Genomic DNA, 17188 nt, shown 5'->3' on the forward strand with positions numbered 1-17188 from the left:
GTCTCTACTGAAAATACAAAAATTATCCGGGTGTGGTGGCACACACCTGTAATTCAAACGACTCAGGAAGCTAAGGCAGGAAAATCACTTGAATCCGGGAGGCAGAGGTTGCAGTGAGCCGAGATTGCGCCATTGTACTCCAGCCTGGGTGACGAAGTGAGACTCCATCTCAAAAAAAAAAAAAGTATGGCTTGGTGTTTCCTGTATCCATTCTTTCCACCTCCCCCTTCAAAAATAAAAAGAGTACTATGGCTACTTTATTGATATGTGGCTTTATGAGGATTAAATTAAGATACCTTGGCAGGGTCCATAACACAATGCTTGCCATATGGTAAACATCCAATAAAGGTTAAATGATACGGTGTCATCACTGCCTGGTTCTATTACCTTACCTCAACTGAGGCTCAGTTTAACATACCTTATATGTATTAGTCCCCGTGCCATGGGCCACTACGGTGAGCAGCTACTAACAGACTCTGATTCCATGAGACTTTTTCTTTCTTACAGCGCAGGTGTGCATTGGGATCATTGTGATGTTGATCATCCACAACTATTGGTTCCTTTACATCCCTTATTTGACGTGGCTTTACTTTGACTGGAATACCCCAGAGCAAGGAGGCAGGAGATCCAACTGGGTCAGAAATTGGGCTGTGTGGAAATACTTTAAGGACTATTTTCCAATCCATGTGAGTACAATTGTTTTGTAAAGTATTATTTTGAGTTAGCAAAAGAGTGGAAATCTGTTTTCATCACATATACCTCAAGCTTCTTTTTCAGAGGGGGTGTCTGAGTCTGTTTTGTGCTGCTATAACAGAATACCAAAGACTAGGTACTTTATAAAGAAAACAAATGTATGTCTCACAGTTCTAGGGGCTGGAAAGGCCAATCCCAAAGATGCTGGCATCTGGCAAGAGCCTTCCTGCTGCGCCAGCCCATAGCTGGAAGGGCAGGAGAGGCCAAGAAAGAGCAAGAACGAGTTGAATTCATTCTTCTTCTTCTTTTTTTGGAGACAGAGTCTCACTCTGTTGCTCAGGCTGGAGTGTAGTGGGGCAATTTTGACTCACTGCAACCTCCGCCTCCCGGATTCAAGCAATTCTTCTGCCTCGGCCTCCCTAGTAGCTAGGACTACAGGTGCAGGCCACCACACTTAGCTAATTTTTGTATTTTTAGTAGAAATGGGGTTTCACCATATTGGCCAGGCTGGTCTCGAACCCCTGACCTCGTGATCTGCCCTCCTCGACCTCCCAAAATGCTGGAATTACAGGTGTGAGCCACTGCGCCTGGCTGAATTCATTATTTTATAAGGAACTCACTCCCAAGATAACAAACCTACTTCTGTTGTAATCCATTCACTCTGGTTTCATGCCTAATCACCTCTCATTAGGCCCCACCTCCCAATGTTGCCTTGGGGATTAAGTTTTTAAACATTTACTTTTGGGGGGACACATTGAAACCATAGCAGGGAGAAAGGCTGCAATTCAGTTCCAATTACTCAATGAACTGTCAGCTGACTTGACAAAATCTAGAAGGCTGTATATAAAGGGATCTGGGCTCAGAAGATAGTTTAGAAATTTGGAAACAGCTCCAATCCAGGGAGCTAAAACGAGTCATATTCTCCATTTTCTCTTGACATAAAAACTAGTTCTTTTGTTTCTCACTGGAAAATAGTAAGGGAACTTACTTTTTTTTTTCTTTCTTTAATCTCAATATGAATGTGCTGTAGCTCATTAAAACTCAAGATTTGGATCCAAGTCACAACTATATATTTGGGTTTCACCCCCATGGAATCCTCGTGGCTGGAGCCTTTGGAAACTTTTGTACAAATTATTCTGACTTCAAGCAGCTGTTCCCTGGCTTTACTGCGTACCTTCACGTGCTGCCATTCTGGTTCCGGTGTCCTCTCTTCCGAGAATATCTGATGAGCAGTGGTAAGTGATGGCAGATCAATGCTTCCACAGGGCAGCGGGAGCACACAGACATTCCCTCCCAAGCCCATGTGTGTTCATGGTTTCTTAGAGTAAAACCTGTTTCTTTGGATATTTTTTGAGACAAGAGTTTTTGCTTTTGTTGCCCAGGCTGGAGTGCAGTGGCACAATCTCGCTTCACTGCAACCTCTGCTTCCCAGATTCAAACAATTCTCCTGTCTCAGCCTCCCGAGTAGCTGGGATTACAGGCATGCACCAGCACGCTCGGCTAATTTTTGTATTTTTGGTAGAGATGGGGTTTCTCTATGTTGGTCAGGCTGGTCTTGAACTCCTGACCTCAGGTGATCCACCCGCCTCGGCCTCCTAAAGCGCTGGGATTACAGGCATGAGCCACTGCACCCGGCCAAAACCTGTTTTAGCCTCATCTGGCACTTCCTATGCTGTCTGGGTGTTTCCTGTCCTCCCCCACTGGACTGTAAGTGTCAGAAAGACATAGACTATGTCCTTTTTTCTGTTCTATCCCAAGTATCTAGCATGGTGCCTGGAACATAGAAATGATCAGTGAATATTAACACAATGAACAAATAAAGTAATGAGTGTGTTTTGTGTATTCAGGTGTAGAAAAAGAAATCATGGATCAAGTAAGTGACAAATGACACCCTTGGAGAGGCACCATGCCTTCTGTTACAAATACTAGAAATGGAACATGTCTTTTGTTGTGTCTTGAAGTAACAGCAGTGATAAAGCAAAACATATTCAACTGGCTGTCTTCCTAGATTAAAAATAACTTGGCTCAGAAATAAGCGTTCAGGCCGGGTGCCGTGGCTCACGCCTGTGATCCCAGCACTTTAGGAGGCTGAAGCGGGCAGATCTCTTGTGAGCCCAGGAGGTTGAGATCAGCCTGGCCTACATGGCAAAACCCCATCTCTACAAAAAATGCAAAAATTAGCCAGGCATGGTGGCACATACCTTTAGTCCCAGCTACTCAGGAGGCTAAGGTAGAAGGATCACCTGAGCCCGGGTGATCCAGTCAAGGCTGCAATAACTGGAGATGGTGCCCCTGCACTCCAGCCTGGGGGACAGAGCGAGGACCCATAACAAATAAAATAAATAAATAAATAAGACGAGCTGAGCGTGATTGTGGTTCATGCCTGTAATCCCAGCACTTTGGGAGGCTGAAGTGGGCGGTTCACCTGAGGTCAGGAGTTTGAGACCAGCCTGGCCAACATAGTGAAACCCTGTCTCTAGTAAAAAAATACAAAAATCAGCCAGGTGTGGTATCAGGCACCTGTAATCCCAGTTACTTGGGAGGCCGAGGCAGGAGAATTGCTTGAACCCGAGAGGCAGAGGTTGCAGATGAGCCAAGATTGGGCCATTGCACTTGAGCATAGGGGACAAGAGTGAGACTTGGTCTCAATAAATAAATATCAAAATAAAAAATTAGGGCATGGTAGCGGGTGCCTGTAATCCCCTGTTCTCAGGAGGCTGAGGTGGGAGAGTTGCTTGAACCCAGGAGGTGGAAGTTGCAGTGAGCCAACATAGCGCCACTGCACTCCAGCATGGGCGACAGAGCAAGACTCTGTTTCAAAAAATAAAGAAAAAAAAGAATTCTTCATGGTATTCCAAATGTTTTATTACTTCCTGTGAATTTATATACCTAGTAGGATATCATTAAGCACCCTAGGACCAGGATTCACCTCTGGGTTTTCAGGTTGTTTTCTCAGTCCAGTCTGAGCCAGAGCGCACACTAGAGGGCGCAGTAAACCCTCCAAGCTACCAGAAGATCTTGTATCTGACCTGCAGAGGGTGCACTATCCCCTTCTTAACCACCAAGGGTTGCGGGTGGGGGGCGAGGGTGGGGATTACTTCTCTTTCTTGTTTTGAATTCATTGTGTTAGAGTTTTAGAAAATTACAGGGAAGAATGTTTAAATTTCACAAACGCACAGAAACATATTTAAAGTGTACTGCTTGCTTATTCAAAGCATTGTCACATCACAGGTGAGTTTTAGTCATATAGTTGAGAGCAGGTTTGGCAAATTCATGGCACTAAAGACGTACGAACCTGCTTCTTCATGGCCGTGTCAGACACATAAACTCCATTTTAAAGTCTTTCTCCATGTAGCGCCCCTACAGCTACTGCAGTTTACTAACGTTGGCTTTGGAGAGGAAACCTGTTTGCAATAACTGGTTTCATATATATATATATATATATATTTTTTTTTTTTTTTAAGTTCTGGGGTACATGTGCAGAACGTGCCGGTTTGTTACATAGGTATACATTTGCCATGGTGGTTTGTGGCGTCCATCACCCTGTCATCTGCATTAGGTATTTTTCCTAGTGCTATCCCTCCCCTATACCCCCACCCCCAACAGGCCCTGTGTGTGATGTTCTACTCTCTGTGTCCATGTGTTCTCATTGTTCAGCTCCTACTTATGAATGAGAACATGAGGCCTTTGGTTTTCTGTTTCTGTGTGTGTTTGCTAAGAGTGATGGTTTCTAGCTTCATCCATGTCTCTGCAAAGGACATGAATTCATCCTTTTTTATGGCTGCATAGTATTCCATGGTGTATATGTGCCACAGTTTCTTTATCCAGTCTGTCGTTGATGGGCATTTGAGTTGGTTCCAAGTATTTGCTCACGTAATAAACATACGTGTGCACCTGTCTTTATAACAGAATGTAATCACTGGTTTCTGACATCATGAATTCTTTTCTGTGGTATAACCTTCAGTTATTTCAGAATAGAAATATTCAAACTTTTAGCCAGTAGAGGTTTAGACTATCCTTGTCTTTAAGTCTAGAAAGTTCTCTATACTTCCTAGAATTAGCTTTCTAGGACAGTCCTTGGTCCAAGGCTGCCCCTCTTCACTCTGCCTGCCCAAGTGGCTACCTCTCTGGGTGTGAAAGACTGGCAGAAATAGGCACCAGAGCTGACGTAGAAAGGAATCATGGGGCTTCAGAGGGCCTTTGCTGACAGCAGTCTGTTTTGCTCTTACCCAAGGGGATTCTGCATCTGCAATTCCTTTTAAATCCCACCTCCAGCCCATTCCTCTGGTCCCATTTTGGTGTATCTGTACCCATCAGGTGTCAGCCAGAGCTGACTATCTTTCAGGGTTCGTGTTCCTTTCTGTTTACTCCTTAAGGCTGGACAGATAACAGCATCAGATCATGACAGTCTTATATACCACACAGAGGACTTTAGATTTTATCTTGTAGACAAGCCATGGGGAACTTGGAGGGATTTTGAGCAAAGGAGGGATCTGATGGATTTTGTGTGATAGAAAGATAATCCAGCTTTCTTTCTTCCTTTTTTCTTAAAAAAAAAAGAAAGAAAGATAATTCAGGCAACAGACTGGAGAGTGGTTAGAGGCAGGTAGGCCTGGAGATTGTGATGATGGAAGGGATCAGTTGGGTGATGAAGAGAGAGGTGATAAGGGCTGAGCTAACATTGGCAATGGCACTGGAGATACAGAAGAGGAGATTAACATTAAAAATATTTGATAGAGGGGCCAGGTGTGGTGGCTCACGCCTGTAATCCCAGCACTTTGGGAGGCGAGGCGGGTGGATCACGAGGTCAAGGGATCAAGACCATCCTGGTCAACATGGTGAAACCCCATCTCTGCTAAAAATACAAAAAATTAGCTGGGCACAGTGGCGCGTGCCTGTAATCCCAGCTACTCAGGAGGCTGAGGCAGGAGAATTGCCTGAACCCAGGAGGTGGAGGTTGTGGTGAGCCGAGATCGCGCCATTGCACTCCAGCCTGGGTAACAAGAGCGAAACTCCGTCTCAAAAAAAAAAAAAATTTGATAGAGTCACTAAGACTTAGTGATGGATTCATCCTTATGAAGGCAGCCACTGTATTTTGTCATTATTATCAATATCTAGCCCAGTACCTGACGTGTAGCAGGTGCTCAATAAATGCTTTTAAATGAATGAATGATCAGTCAATGTGGTGGCTAAGAAAGGGAAACGTGGCTACATATGGAAGAAGTTGTGTTTTGACCAGATAGACGATGGTCCCATTCACCTTGATAAATAGTGTTGGAAGAGGGACCACTTTGAGGGAGAATTTAATGCATTTGGTTTGGAGATGTGTAATTTGAAGTGTCTTAGAGCTGTCAATGTAGAGATGTCAGTTAGGCAATTGGAGATATGGGCGTGGAACCTCAGGAGGAAGATCTCCTGACAGATGGACTTGGGAGAGCTCAGCACACACAAATGGTGGTTAAATTCATGGGTGTTAGAGGACAAGAGAGATAATGAAGGACCACTAAGAAATAGCAGCACTGGGCCAGGCATGGTGGCTCACACATGTAATCCCAGAACTTTGGGAAGCTGAGGTGGGTGGATCACCTGAGGTTGAGAGTTTGAGACCAGCCTAACCAACATGGAGAAACCCCATCTCTACTAAAAATACAAAAAAGTAGCTGGGTGTGGTGGTGCGTGCCTGTAATCCCAGCTACTTGGGAGGCTGAGGCAGGAGAATCGTTTGGACCTGGGAGCTGGAAGTTGCGATGAGCCGAGATGGCACCATTGCGCTCCAGCCTGGGCAACAAGAGTGAAACTCCATCTAAAAAAAAAGAAAGAAAAAAGAAATAGCAGTGTTGAAGGATGGCCTGAAGACAGGGATACTGAGGGAAAACTGCGAAGTGGCCAGAGACAAGTGGCCAGAGGCCAGAGCCAGGTGTGTGAAAACCCAAGAGGCCCTCTTCCTGGTGGGAGAGATGCACCCAGCTGTCACTCAGGTTCACACAGAACAGAATGGCACGCCTTGACCACAGTGAAGGTTCAAACCAGTCTAGACAGGCTCAGGTTCTCTATCTCTAACCTAGAATCCTCTGCCTCTGAAGAGGATAGTTGGTCATTCAGAATCCTGTCATAATTCCTCCCATAATAGAAACCCAGAGTAAAATTAGCATATCATTTCCTTCAAGAGATGTGATATGCTATGTCTTTATAAAGCCTGTCTAACACATTCTGTTATGACTGAATAAAAATGGATAAAGCCCAGAATGGAAGGAAACATAAGACATTAAAAAGTGATTATTTCTGAAATGTAGGTCAAGAGTGGTTTATATTTTTGTCTTTGTTCTTTTCTATATTTTCCTCCAAGAGTACGCAGAACATGTAAAATCTGGAAAGGAATCTTTTAAGTTATTTTTACATCAGAAAGCCTGAAATATAGACTGAACAATTATCTGTTTTAAATGAACAATTTACCAAAGTCAGACTACACATTTTGGAAGCGTGTAGAGAGCTGGCAAGTGATCGAGGTTGTCAAATGTCTTGATTTTTTTTTTTTTTTTTTACTGTTTGTATTAGTTCATTTTCATGCTGCTGATACCCAAGGCATACCCAAGACTGGGAAGAAAGAGAGGTTTGATGAACTTATAGTTCCACATGGCTAGGGAGGCCTCATAATCATGGTGGAAAGCCAGGAGGAGCAAGTCACATCTTACATGGATGGCGGCAGGCAAAGAAAGAGAGGTTGTGCAAGAGAACTCCTGTTTATAAAACCATCAGATCTCACGAGACTTACTCACTATCATGAGAATGGCATGGGAAAGACCAGCCCCCATGATTCAGTTACCTCCAACCTGGTTCCTTCCATGACACAAAGGAATTGTGGGAGTTACAACTCAAGATGAGATTTAGGTGGGGACACAGCAAAACACATTTATGTTAGAAATGTGTTTCTAACATAATATCACATAAGTATCACATTTATGTTAGAAATCCAGGTTTGGAAAATAATTATCCATATAGAATATCTGAAAATAGGCCATTGTATATTCAGAAAATCCACTGCAGCCTCTTGGAGAATATACCTTTTGGTTCTGTGTAAAAATTCACCAGGGTAAGTAGCAAGACCACCACATACAGCTGTATAGGTTGTGCACTGAACAACTCTAGGGGCAGGGGATTCTTTTACTTAGAATGCAATATAAATGGTATCCCGTAGAGTTCTTCAGCACATTGCCTACCTAAAGAAATAAGTGGTAGACCTAGTAATGATTAGATGGCATTTTAAAGATCTAGCCCAATTACCTGACAAATGCTAACTTACTAATATAATGCGTTACTAAAGATTTGGCTATGAAAAATTACAAACCTGCACAGTGCTGCAGAGGTAAGCAGTGTAGGATTGTTAAATGTTTACTATTGTCATGGAAGATTATGACAAAACATAATTTTTTTAAAAGGATAATTAGTTACACTTTTTGTTTTATTCACTAAGGGCCAGTTTCAGTTTCCAAGAAAAGTGTGTCCTATGTACTAAGCAAGGATGGAGGTGGAAACATCTCTGTCATTGTCCTTGGGGGTGCAGAAGAATCACTGGATGCCCATCCTGGAAAATTCACTCTGTTCATCCGCCAGCGGAAAGGATTTGTTAAAATTGCTTTGACCCATGGGTAAGTGGCTTTTTGTATAAAGCAGTGGGTCAGGAAAGTTAAGACATTACTGAGCAAACCACGAAGAAGTAAGGTGATTTTCTAGCCCGTAAAGACCTCCCCCAAGTCGATCTGACAATAAACGCAGGTCTGGAAGTTCTTGGGGAAAGGAATAATGACTTTTTTTTACCACAGTAGCTAATGCCATGACATTCAGCAATTAAACTTCACTCTAAAAGCAAAGCAATGAGAACAACAACAAACACCAACATTCTTCCTATACACACAGAGTAATTTTCCAGCCAAATAAACAAAACAGTAGCCTTCACTCTGCCACCAGGCTGGAGTGCAGTGGCACAATCTTGGCTCACTGCAATCTCCACCCCCCGGGTTCAAGCCATTCGCCTGCCTCAGCCTCTCAAGTAGCTGGGATTACAGGCACGTGCCACAGCACCCACCTCATTTTTGTATTTTTAGTAGAGCCGAGGTTTCACCATGTGGGCCAGGATGGTCTTGATCTGTTGACCTTGTGATCCACCCACCTTGGCCTCACAAAGTGCTGGGATTACAGGCGTGAGCCACCACGCCCAGCCTGGAACCTTTTTCTTTTCTTTTTTTGAGACAGGATCTCGCTCTTGTTGCCCAGGCTGGAGTGCAATGGCAGGATCTTGGCTCACCACAACCTCTGCCTCCTAGGTTCAAGCAATTATCCTGCCTCAGCCTTCCAAGTAGCTAGGATTACAGGCATACACCACCACGCCCTGCTAATTGTTTTATATTTTTAGTAGAGATGGGGTTTCTCCATGTTGGTCAGGCTGGTTTCAAACTCCGACCAGGTGATCTGCACACCTTGGCCTCCCAAAGGGCTGGAATTACAGGCGTGAGCCACCATGCCCGGCCACCTAGAACCCTAATTTTCTATAGAATACAATTCCATCTGTCAATGGCTAGCCAACTGAAGTTCCTCCCCAAAGAATGTCAAGTTTAAGGCAGTTTCAATGAACATGAAGTTACCAATATAGAAAGGCTTGGGCACATTAAAAAAACTTTTAAGGATTTGTCGCACGAGTCTGCTGGACAGAATAAGTTATTTGAATCCTTTTCATTGAAAATTCTCATCTGTTCCCTTTGTTATTGCAGCGCCTGTCTGGTCCCAGTGTTTTCTTTTGGTGAAAATGAGCTGTTTAAACAAATTAGCAACCCTGAAGGCTCATGGCTTAGAACCGTTCAAGAGAAACTACAGAAGATCATGGGGTTCGCTTTGCCCCTGTTTCATGCCAGGGGAGTTTTTCAGTACAATTTTGGCCTAATGCCATATAGGAAAGCCATCCACACTGTTGGTATGTACATAAAATGACTACAATTATTAGCTTACTTTAAGCAATGTTTCTTGTTATTGACTGAGGTACTAATGCAAGAAAACTGGCTTTGAGTGAGAACTTTCTAAAATAATAACTCTGTAGACGTTATTTGTTTTGTTTCTGACATTCCTTTTATTTATGAAATGACTACATTTTCCACTAGAATAGGAATTGATTGTTTTCAAGAATACTTGTATTGGGCCAGGCGCAGTGGCTTACGCCTGTAATCCTAGCACTTTGGGAGGCCGAGGCGGTTGGATCATCTGGGTCGGGAGTTTGAGACCAGCCTGACCAACATGGAGAAACCCCAACTCTACTAAAAATACAAAATTAGCCAGGCGTGGTGGCCCATGCATGTAATCCCAGCTACTCAAGAGGCTGAGGCAGGAGACTCACTTGAACCCAGGAGGCGGAGGTTTCAGTGAGCTGAGATTGAGCCATTGCACTCCAGCCTGGGCAGCAAGAGCAAAACTCTGTCTCAAAAAAACAAAAACAAAAAAAAAAGAAAACACGGATACTGCTGTTAAACTACGATAAAATAAAATCCAAGTTTTGAAATAAAGTTTCTAATGCTCTATAATAAATCTATTTCTTTGTGCCAGCTGATTATAACAGCAATTCTTTGATGACAAGTTCTATCAGAGTTTATGGATAGATGAAAATTTCTGTGTGATAAATGTCCTCATCATGCTCAGTTCACATAGGCATCAGTTTCTATAGAAAAAGCTTTTTTTTTTTGCAGCTATCTATATATATGCTGCTATAGATCCATTTTATTTTTTAATTTTTAAAATTTCAATAGGTTTTTGGGGAACAGGTAGTATTTGGTTACATGAATAAGTTCTTCAGCGGTGATTTCCGAGATTTTGGTGCACTCATCCCTGGAGCAGTGTATACCATACCCAGTGTGTAGTCCTTTATCCGTCACTCACCTCCCACTCTTTCCCTGAGGCCCCAAAGTCCACTGTATCATCTTAATGCGTTCGTGGCATAGCTTAGCTCCCACTTATGAGTGAGAACATACAATGTTTGGTGTTCCCATTCCTGAGTTACTTTACTTAGAATAATGGTCTCAATTTTATCCAGGATGCTGCAAATGCCATTATTTCATTCCTTCTTATGGCTAAGTAGTAGTCCATGGTGTGTGTGTGTGTGTGTGTGTATCACAATTTCCTTATCCACTCGATGATTGATGGGCATTTGGGCTGGCTCCAAATTTTTGCGATAGCAAATTGTGCTGCTATAAACATGCATATGCAAGTATCTTCTTTGCATAAATTACTTTTTTTCCTCTGGGTAGATACCCAGTAGTGGGATTGCTGGAAAAAAATGGTAGTTCTACTTTTAATTCTTTAAGGAATCTCCACAGTTTTCCCTAGTGGTTGTACTAGCTTACATTCCCACCAGCAGTGTGGAAGTGTTCCCTTCTAACCACATCCACACCAACGTCTATTATTCTTTGAATTTTTGATTATGGACATTCTTGCAGGAGTCAGGTGGTATCGCATTATGATTTTGACTTGCATTTCCCTGATCATTAGTGATGTTGAGCATTCTTTCATACATTTATTCGGCATTTGTGTATCTTCCTTTCAGAATTGTCTATTCATGTTCATAGCCCACTTTTTGATGGGATTGTTTTGTTCTTGCTGATTTGTTTGAATTCTTGTTGATTCTGGCTGTTAGACTCATTTTATTTTAAAAAGTTGCATGTTTGGGAGAATCCAGTTGGAGGACGATGGTGAAGACCATGTTGACAAAAATACTGAGGAGTTAGCCAAGCATGGTTGCACACACCTATAACCCCAGCACTTTCGGAGGCTGAGACAGGAGGATTTCTTGATCCCAGGATTTTGAGACCAGGCTGGGCAACAAAGCTAGAACCTCATTGCTACAAAAAATTTTAAAAATTAGCTGGGCACCATGGCATGTGCTTGTAATCCCAATGCTTTGGGAGGCTGTGACAAGAGGAGCACTTGAACCCTGGAGTTGGAGGTTGGCGTGAGCTATGATTGCACCCTGGCAATCTAGCCTGGGTGACAGAGCAAGACCCTATCTCAAAACAAACAGACAAACATAAAAACCCAGGAGCAGCCGGGTGCAGTGGCTCACGCCCATAATCCCAGCACTTTGGGAGGCTGAGGCGGGTGGATCATGAGGTCAAGAGATCGAGACCATCCTGGTCAACAAGGTGAAACCTCATCTCTACTAAAAATACAAAAATTAGCTGGGCATGGTGGTGCGTGCCTGTAGTCCCAGCTACTTGGGAGGCTGAGGCAGGAGAATTGCTTGAACCCAGGAGGCGGAGGTTGCGGTGAGCCGGGATCGTGCCATTGCACTCCAGCCTGGGTAACAAGACCGAAACTCCGTCTCAAAAAAACAAACAAACAAACAAACAAACAAAAAACCCAGGAGCAAAGTATTTAGCTCCTCAGATTGGAAGAGGATTGGAGAGCTAAGAGGAGAAAGTGCTGAGCCAGGCACTAATAACAGAATGACTAAAACTATAAACTTAATATGAAGCTGGAAGTGATATGTTCACCATGGATAGCCCATTAAGTGAAATTCAGATGTAGTCAAATATTATTTTTGGTCTGTTTTGCTAGGCTAGGATTTTACTACCATCAGTTTATAAGTGGTTTCCATTTCATGTGGGGAGTAGGGGTAGGGGAGAGGAATAGAGGAGGGGATGGGGATGGGAGTAAGGGGAGCGGAGGGGATGGGAGTAGGGTGAGGAGAAGAGAAAGGGTTCTTTCCATTGGTAGGCTTGCCTTGATGGCTTGTGGCTGATGCTCCAGCACTAGCCACATAGAGACTGATCTTGGCATTGAGAAGTCATTTATTATGCAGCAGCTGGATATACAGAAGGAAGTGGTGTGGGATTGAGGTCTGACTCTGAGTGACTTTGAATGTTTCATTTATCTCCTCTGAACCTCAGAGTTTTACAACTATGAAAGAAGAGACCGTTATAACGATTCTGCCTTCTCACAGGGTTATGATGGGGATTAAATGTCAGGTTACTTGGGCAGGCACTCTAGAATCTAGCTGCTAGGCAAATGCAGGTTGGTAAAGGGAGTAACGGCCTCCTGACCAGCTTGTTGAGAACTTTCAAATGTGTTTCCGTTTCCCTATATAAATAACTTGCCAAAATGTTAATCTGAATCAAATCATGAGGAAATAATCAGACAAATGCAGATTGTGGGACATTGTACAGAACAACTGGCCTGGACTGTTTAAAAATATCAGTGTCGGTCAGGTACAGTGGCTCATACCTGTAACCCCAGCACTTTGAGAGGCTGAGACAGGCAGATCGTGAGGTCAGGAGATCGAGACCATCCTGGCTAACACGGTAAAATCCCGTATCTACTAAAAATACAAAAAATTAGTCAGGCGTGGTGGCACCCACCAGTAGTCCCAGCTACTCATGTGAGTGAGGCAGGAGAATCGCTTGACTCGGGGAGATGGAGGTTGCAGTGAGCTGAGATTGCGCCACTGCACTCCAGCCTGGGCGACAGAGGGAGACTCTGTCTCAAAAAAAACAAATAAAAAATCAATGTCATAAGAGACAAGAGGGCCCTCCCTTATGTGTCCTCAGAGACACATAACAGCTGTTGTGAATTGACAAGAAAATAATAACTATGAATGGTATGGAGATGCTTGATAAAGTTTCAATTTGGATTAAGTACAAAATAACATCATGAAGAGGCGACATTTCTTGAGTATAATAATGGTGTTGTTATATAGAACACTGTTTTTGGTTTTAAGTAATACTGAAGAAGTATTTAGGGATGATTCACATGACTGAATCATTGATGTCCACAACTTACTTTCAAATCACCTACAAAAATAGAAATAATACTGCATATGTATATAAGTACACATATGTGTGCACATGTGTGCAAAGTATTAGAAATTGATGCGCCTAGATGGGAGTAGACAAGGCTTATTGTATTCTTTCTGAAGGTTTGACTTTTTTTTAAACAAAAAAGATAAGTAAGGGAATGCAGTTTATTTAAATAAAGCTAGTTCGTTAACCACATGAGGACAAATATAATCCATTGTGTTTCAAGTAATTATTATATTCTGATGGGAAAAATGCAGAGTGAACCCGGGAGATGGAGGTTGCAGTCACTCCAGCCACTGCACTACAGCCTGGGCGACAGAGCAAGACCTTGTTTCTAAATAAATGAATAATAAAGTTCGGGCAAGGTGGCTCATGCCTGTAATCCCACCACTTTGGGAGGCTGAGGCGGGCAGATCACCTGAGGTCACGAGTTCAGCCTGACCAACATGGAGAAACCCCATCACTACTAAAAATACAAAATTAGCCAGGCATGGTGGTGCATGCCTGTGATCACAGCTACTCGGGAGGCTGAGGTGGGAGAATCACTTGAACCCGGGAGGCGGAGGTTGCAGTGAGCAGAGATGGTGCCATTACACTCCAGCCTAGGCAGTAAGAATGAAACTCATTTCAAAAAAAAAAAAAATTATAGAAAAAAAAAGGCAGACTAAGTAAGGGATTTAGTAAAATAGAAAAAAAAAGTAAAAAGGAACTTAATTTAAGTTTTCATTGTAAAATAAAAAGGATTAAATAAGATAATATTGTTAAGGGCACTAGCGTGGTGTAGGGGAGGTGTTGTATGTTGTAAACTTTACCTATAGCCTCTTAGGGTCATTGGCTGGGCCTGAGAATGAAGTTGACATGAGCCTACAGGAGAAAAGCATACAGAGTTTTGCAAGCACGTGGGAACCTCCGTAAGAAAATGAAGACCCAGAGAAGTGTTGAGGGCTGAGTTTATATACGAGGTTCAACAAAGAAAGGCAATTGTGGAAAAATAGCTGAAGTCAATGGAGAGACTAAAAGAGGATCAGTTGTTTTAACAAGGTCTGAACAGATTTCTCTTGGCCTGTGTCTACATTTCTGGTGATAATGTTCCTTCCTTCCTACTACGGGGCGGGGTGGGGGGGATCTTTTACGAGGAATTTTGTTTCCTGCTTTCAAGAAGAAAAGGGGAGGTTAGACTGCCCTTCTTGTACCTGAGGGCTTGTTTTTTTTAGTGCCTTTAGCCCAAAGTGATCTCTGTGCCAAAGTGGCATATTTTAGGGTGGCATATTCTTCCACCTTTCAGCACCCAGGATGACATATCAATGCTCAATGAACGTTCATGAGTGAGTGTGTCTGTGTGCGGACCTATATACCCATACTCACATGTACACATGCTGACATTGGGCATCTTGTAAGCCTCTACCATAAGCCACAGGCGAGCCCTGATTTGCTCTCTGGCTTCATCTGACACCCAGGTTCCTGCTCTTTTTTTTTGAGACAGAGTCTTGCACTGTCACCTGGGCTGGAGTGCAATGTCACAATCTTGGTTCACTGCAACCTCCGCCTCTGAGGTTCAAATGATTCTCCTGCCTCAGCCTCCCAAGTAGTTGGGATTACAGGTGTCTGCCACCATGCCTGGCTAATTTTTTGTATTTTTAGTAGAGACGGGGTTTCACCATCTTGGCCAGGCTAGTCTTGAACTTCTGACCTCGTGGTCCACCCACCTTGGCCTCCCAAAGTGCCAGTATTACAGGCGTGAGCCACCCGGTTTCTACTTTTTTTAACCCTCGTTGGCCACAGAGCCCATGCCTGTTTTTTCTCTGGTGTACGGCTATGTGGCAGCTTGAAGGGCAATTCCTGCATGAGACTATTAGAGCAATCAACTCTATGGAGTCTTTATGACTACAGAAAAATACAACAAAGATTTTTTTTTTTTTGCTATGAAAAATCTACTACTTGCCTCCACGAGAAAAAAAAATAATGCCCATTTCTAAATGCTTCTCCAGCTGCGTATACCTATCACAGCCCACAAAGCTCCCTTATCTTAGGTAAATACAGCATAGCACCGTAGAAATTGGAGCAAGATTGCGGTGTAAGGCGATATATGCATAAGTGATCTTGAATTGTTGGAGGGAATTGGAAAATAGAGCAGCTGAGCGTACCAGCTATAAAAAGCAGCGCAACATAAACAAAAGCTGTGATTCCTGACTCTGCCACAAGTCGGCGTTGGCAGATTTTTTTTTTTTTCCAGGGCAAGGAATTCTATTTCCAAGAGCAGCCTGATGCAGCTGTTTTTTTCCCCTTGTTTTGTAAAAAGAGAGTTTTGCAAAAGTTTGCAACTAGCTTAGTGTTATGTTGAAAACGTTTTTTCTTTTCCATGTACTGAAAAGATCTTTCTGTGGAGAGAGAAAATTCTGGTCTTCTAGGGCTCCAGGGACCCTTTTAAGAATATACCAATTTGCAATAACTCAGTACAGAACAATTCCAAGTAGATTTTTTTTTTTTTGAGATGGAGTCTTGCTCTGTCACCCAGGCTAGAGTGCAGTGGCACAATCTCGGCTCACTGCAGCCTCCACCTCCCGGGTTCAAGAGATTCTCCTGCCTCAGCCTCCCAAGTAGCTGGGGCCACAGGTGCTACCACCACACCCAGCTAAGTTTTTGTATTTTTAGTAGAGATGGGGTTTCATCATATTGGCTAGGCTGGTCTCGAACTCCTGACTCCGTGATCCACCCGCCTCGGCCTCCCAAAGTGCTGGGATTACAGGCGTGAGCCACTGTGCCTGGCCCAGATCTTTTTATTTGACCCTCACAGCACTGGAGTTGGGTATGGCAGGGATGTTCTTTATATGGTTTCGCAGATGAAGACCTTGAGCTCTAATGATAAGTAAGAGTTAAATGTGATGAAAGCATATAATCCTTTAGATCTTTGATGTAGGCTGAGACCCCAAGTAACTGAGCGTTGGCCTAAGGGATTATGGGTAGGTTATGATAGTGTTGCAGGAAACGGGTCCGATCCAGTCCCCAAGAGAAGGTTCTTGGATCTCACGCAAGAAAGAATTCAGGGCAAGTCCATAAAGTGAAAGCAAAGGAATAAAAGAATAGCCACTCCCTAGACAGAGCAGCCCCCAGTGCCACCGGTTGCCCATTTTTATGGTTGTTTCTTGATTATATGTGAAACAAGGGGTGGATTCCTTGTGCTTGCCCTTTTAGACCATAGAAGGTAACTTCCTGACATTCCTTGCCGTGGCGTTTGTAAACTGTCATGGTGCTAATGGAAGCATAGCAGTGAGGATGACCAGAGGTCACCCATTGCCATCTTGGTTTTGGTTGGCTTCTTTACTGCAAGCTGTTTTGTCAGCAAGGTCTTTATGACCTGTGTCTTGTGCCAACTTCCTACCTCATCCTATGACTTAGAATGCCTTAATCATTTGGAAATGTAGCCCAGGAGGTCTCAGCCTTACTTTACCCAGTCCCTGTTCAAGATGGAATTGCACTGGTTCCAGTGCCTCTGACAACAGGGCTAGGATTTGAGGCAAGCTGGGGGCCCTCAGAGCCAAGGCCCTGATCAGCTGTTCTCTCCATCTGTCCTCCCTCTTGCAGAAGGTGAGGTGACCATCTTAGAGCCATGAGGGTGCATGGATATCTCAATGTCCTCATCTCTCTGCCTTTGGCTGGAGCCCATT

At 43.5% G+C, this 17188-nt stretch overlaps 1 protein-coding gene across 4 annotated transcripts in view; it reads left to right on the plus strand.

Moving 5' to 3' along the window:
* MOGAT1 (monoacylglycerol O-acyltransferase 1) overlaps positions 1-17188 on the plus strand; it is a 90205-nt gene that overhangs the window by 18486 nt on the left and 54531 nt on the right. For 3 of the 4 annotated variants that reach the window (XR_008482292.2, XM_078328684.1, XM_002749832.6), the window contains exons 2-5: positions 508-686; positions 1724-1928; positions 8165-8339; positions 9459-9658. Coding sequence is in view for 3 of the 4 variants with exons in the window: in XM_078328684.1 (XP_078184810.1) it covers positions 508-686; positions 1724-1928; positions 8165-8339; positions 9459-9658 (759 nt within the window). In the remaining variant the exon portion in view is untranslated. The remainder of the gene's footprint in view (positions 1-507; positions 687-1723; positions 1929-8164; positions 8340-9458; positions 9659-17188) is intronic. The other variant, XM_078328685.1, reaches the window with a different exon arrangement.

Source organism: Callithrix jacchus, chromosome 6 (assembly GCF_049354715.1).
Source record: "Callithrix jacchus isolate 240 chromosome 6, calJac240_pri, whole genome shotgun sequence".
In the NCBI taxonomy this organism is placed as follows: domain Eukaryota; kingdom Metazoa; phylum Chordata; class Mammalia; order Primates; family Cebidae; genus Callithrix; species Callithrix jacchus.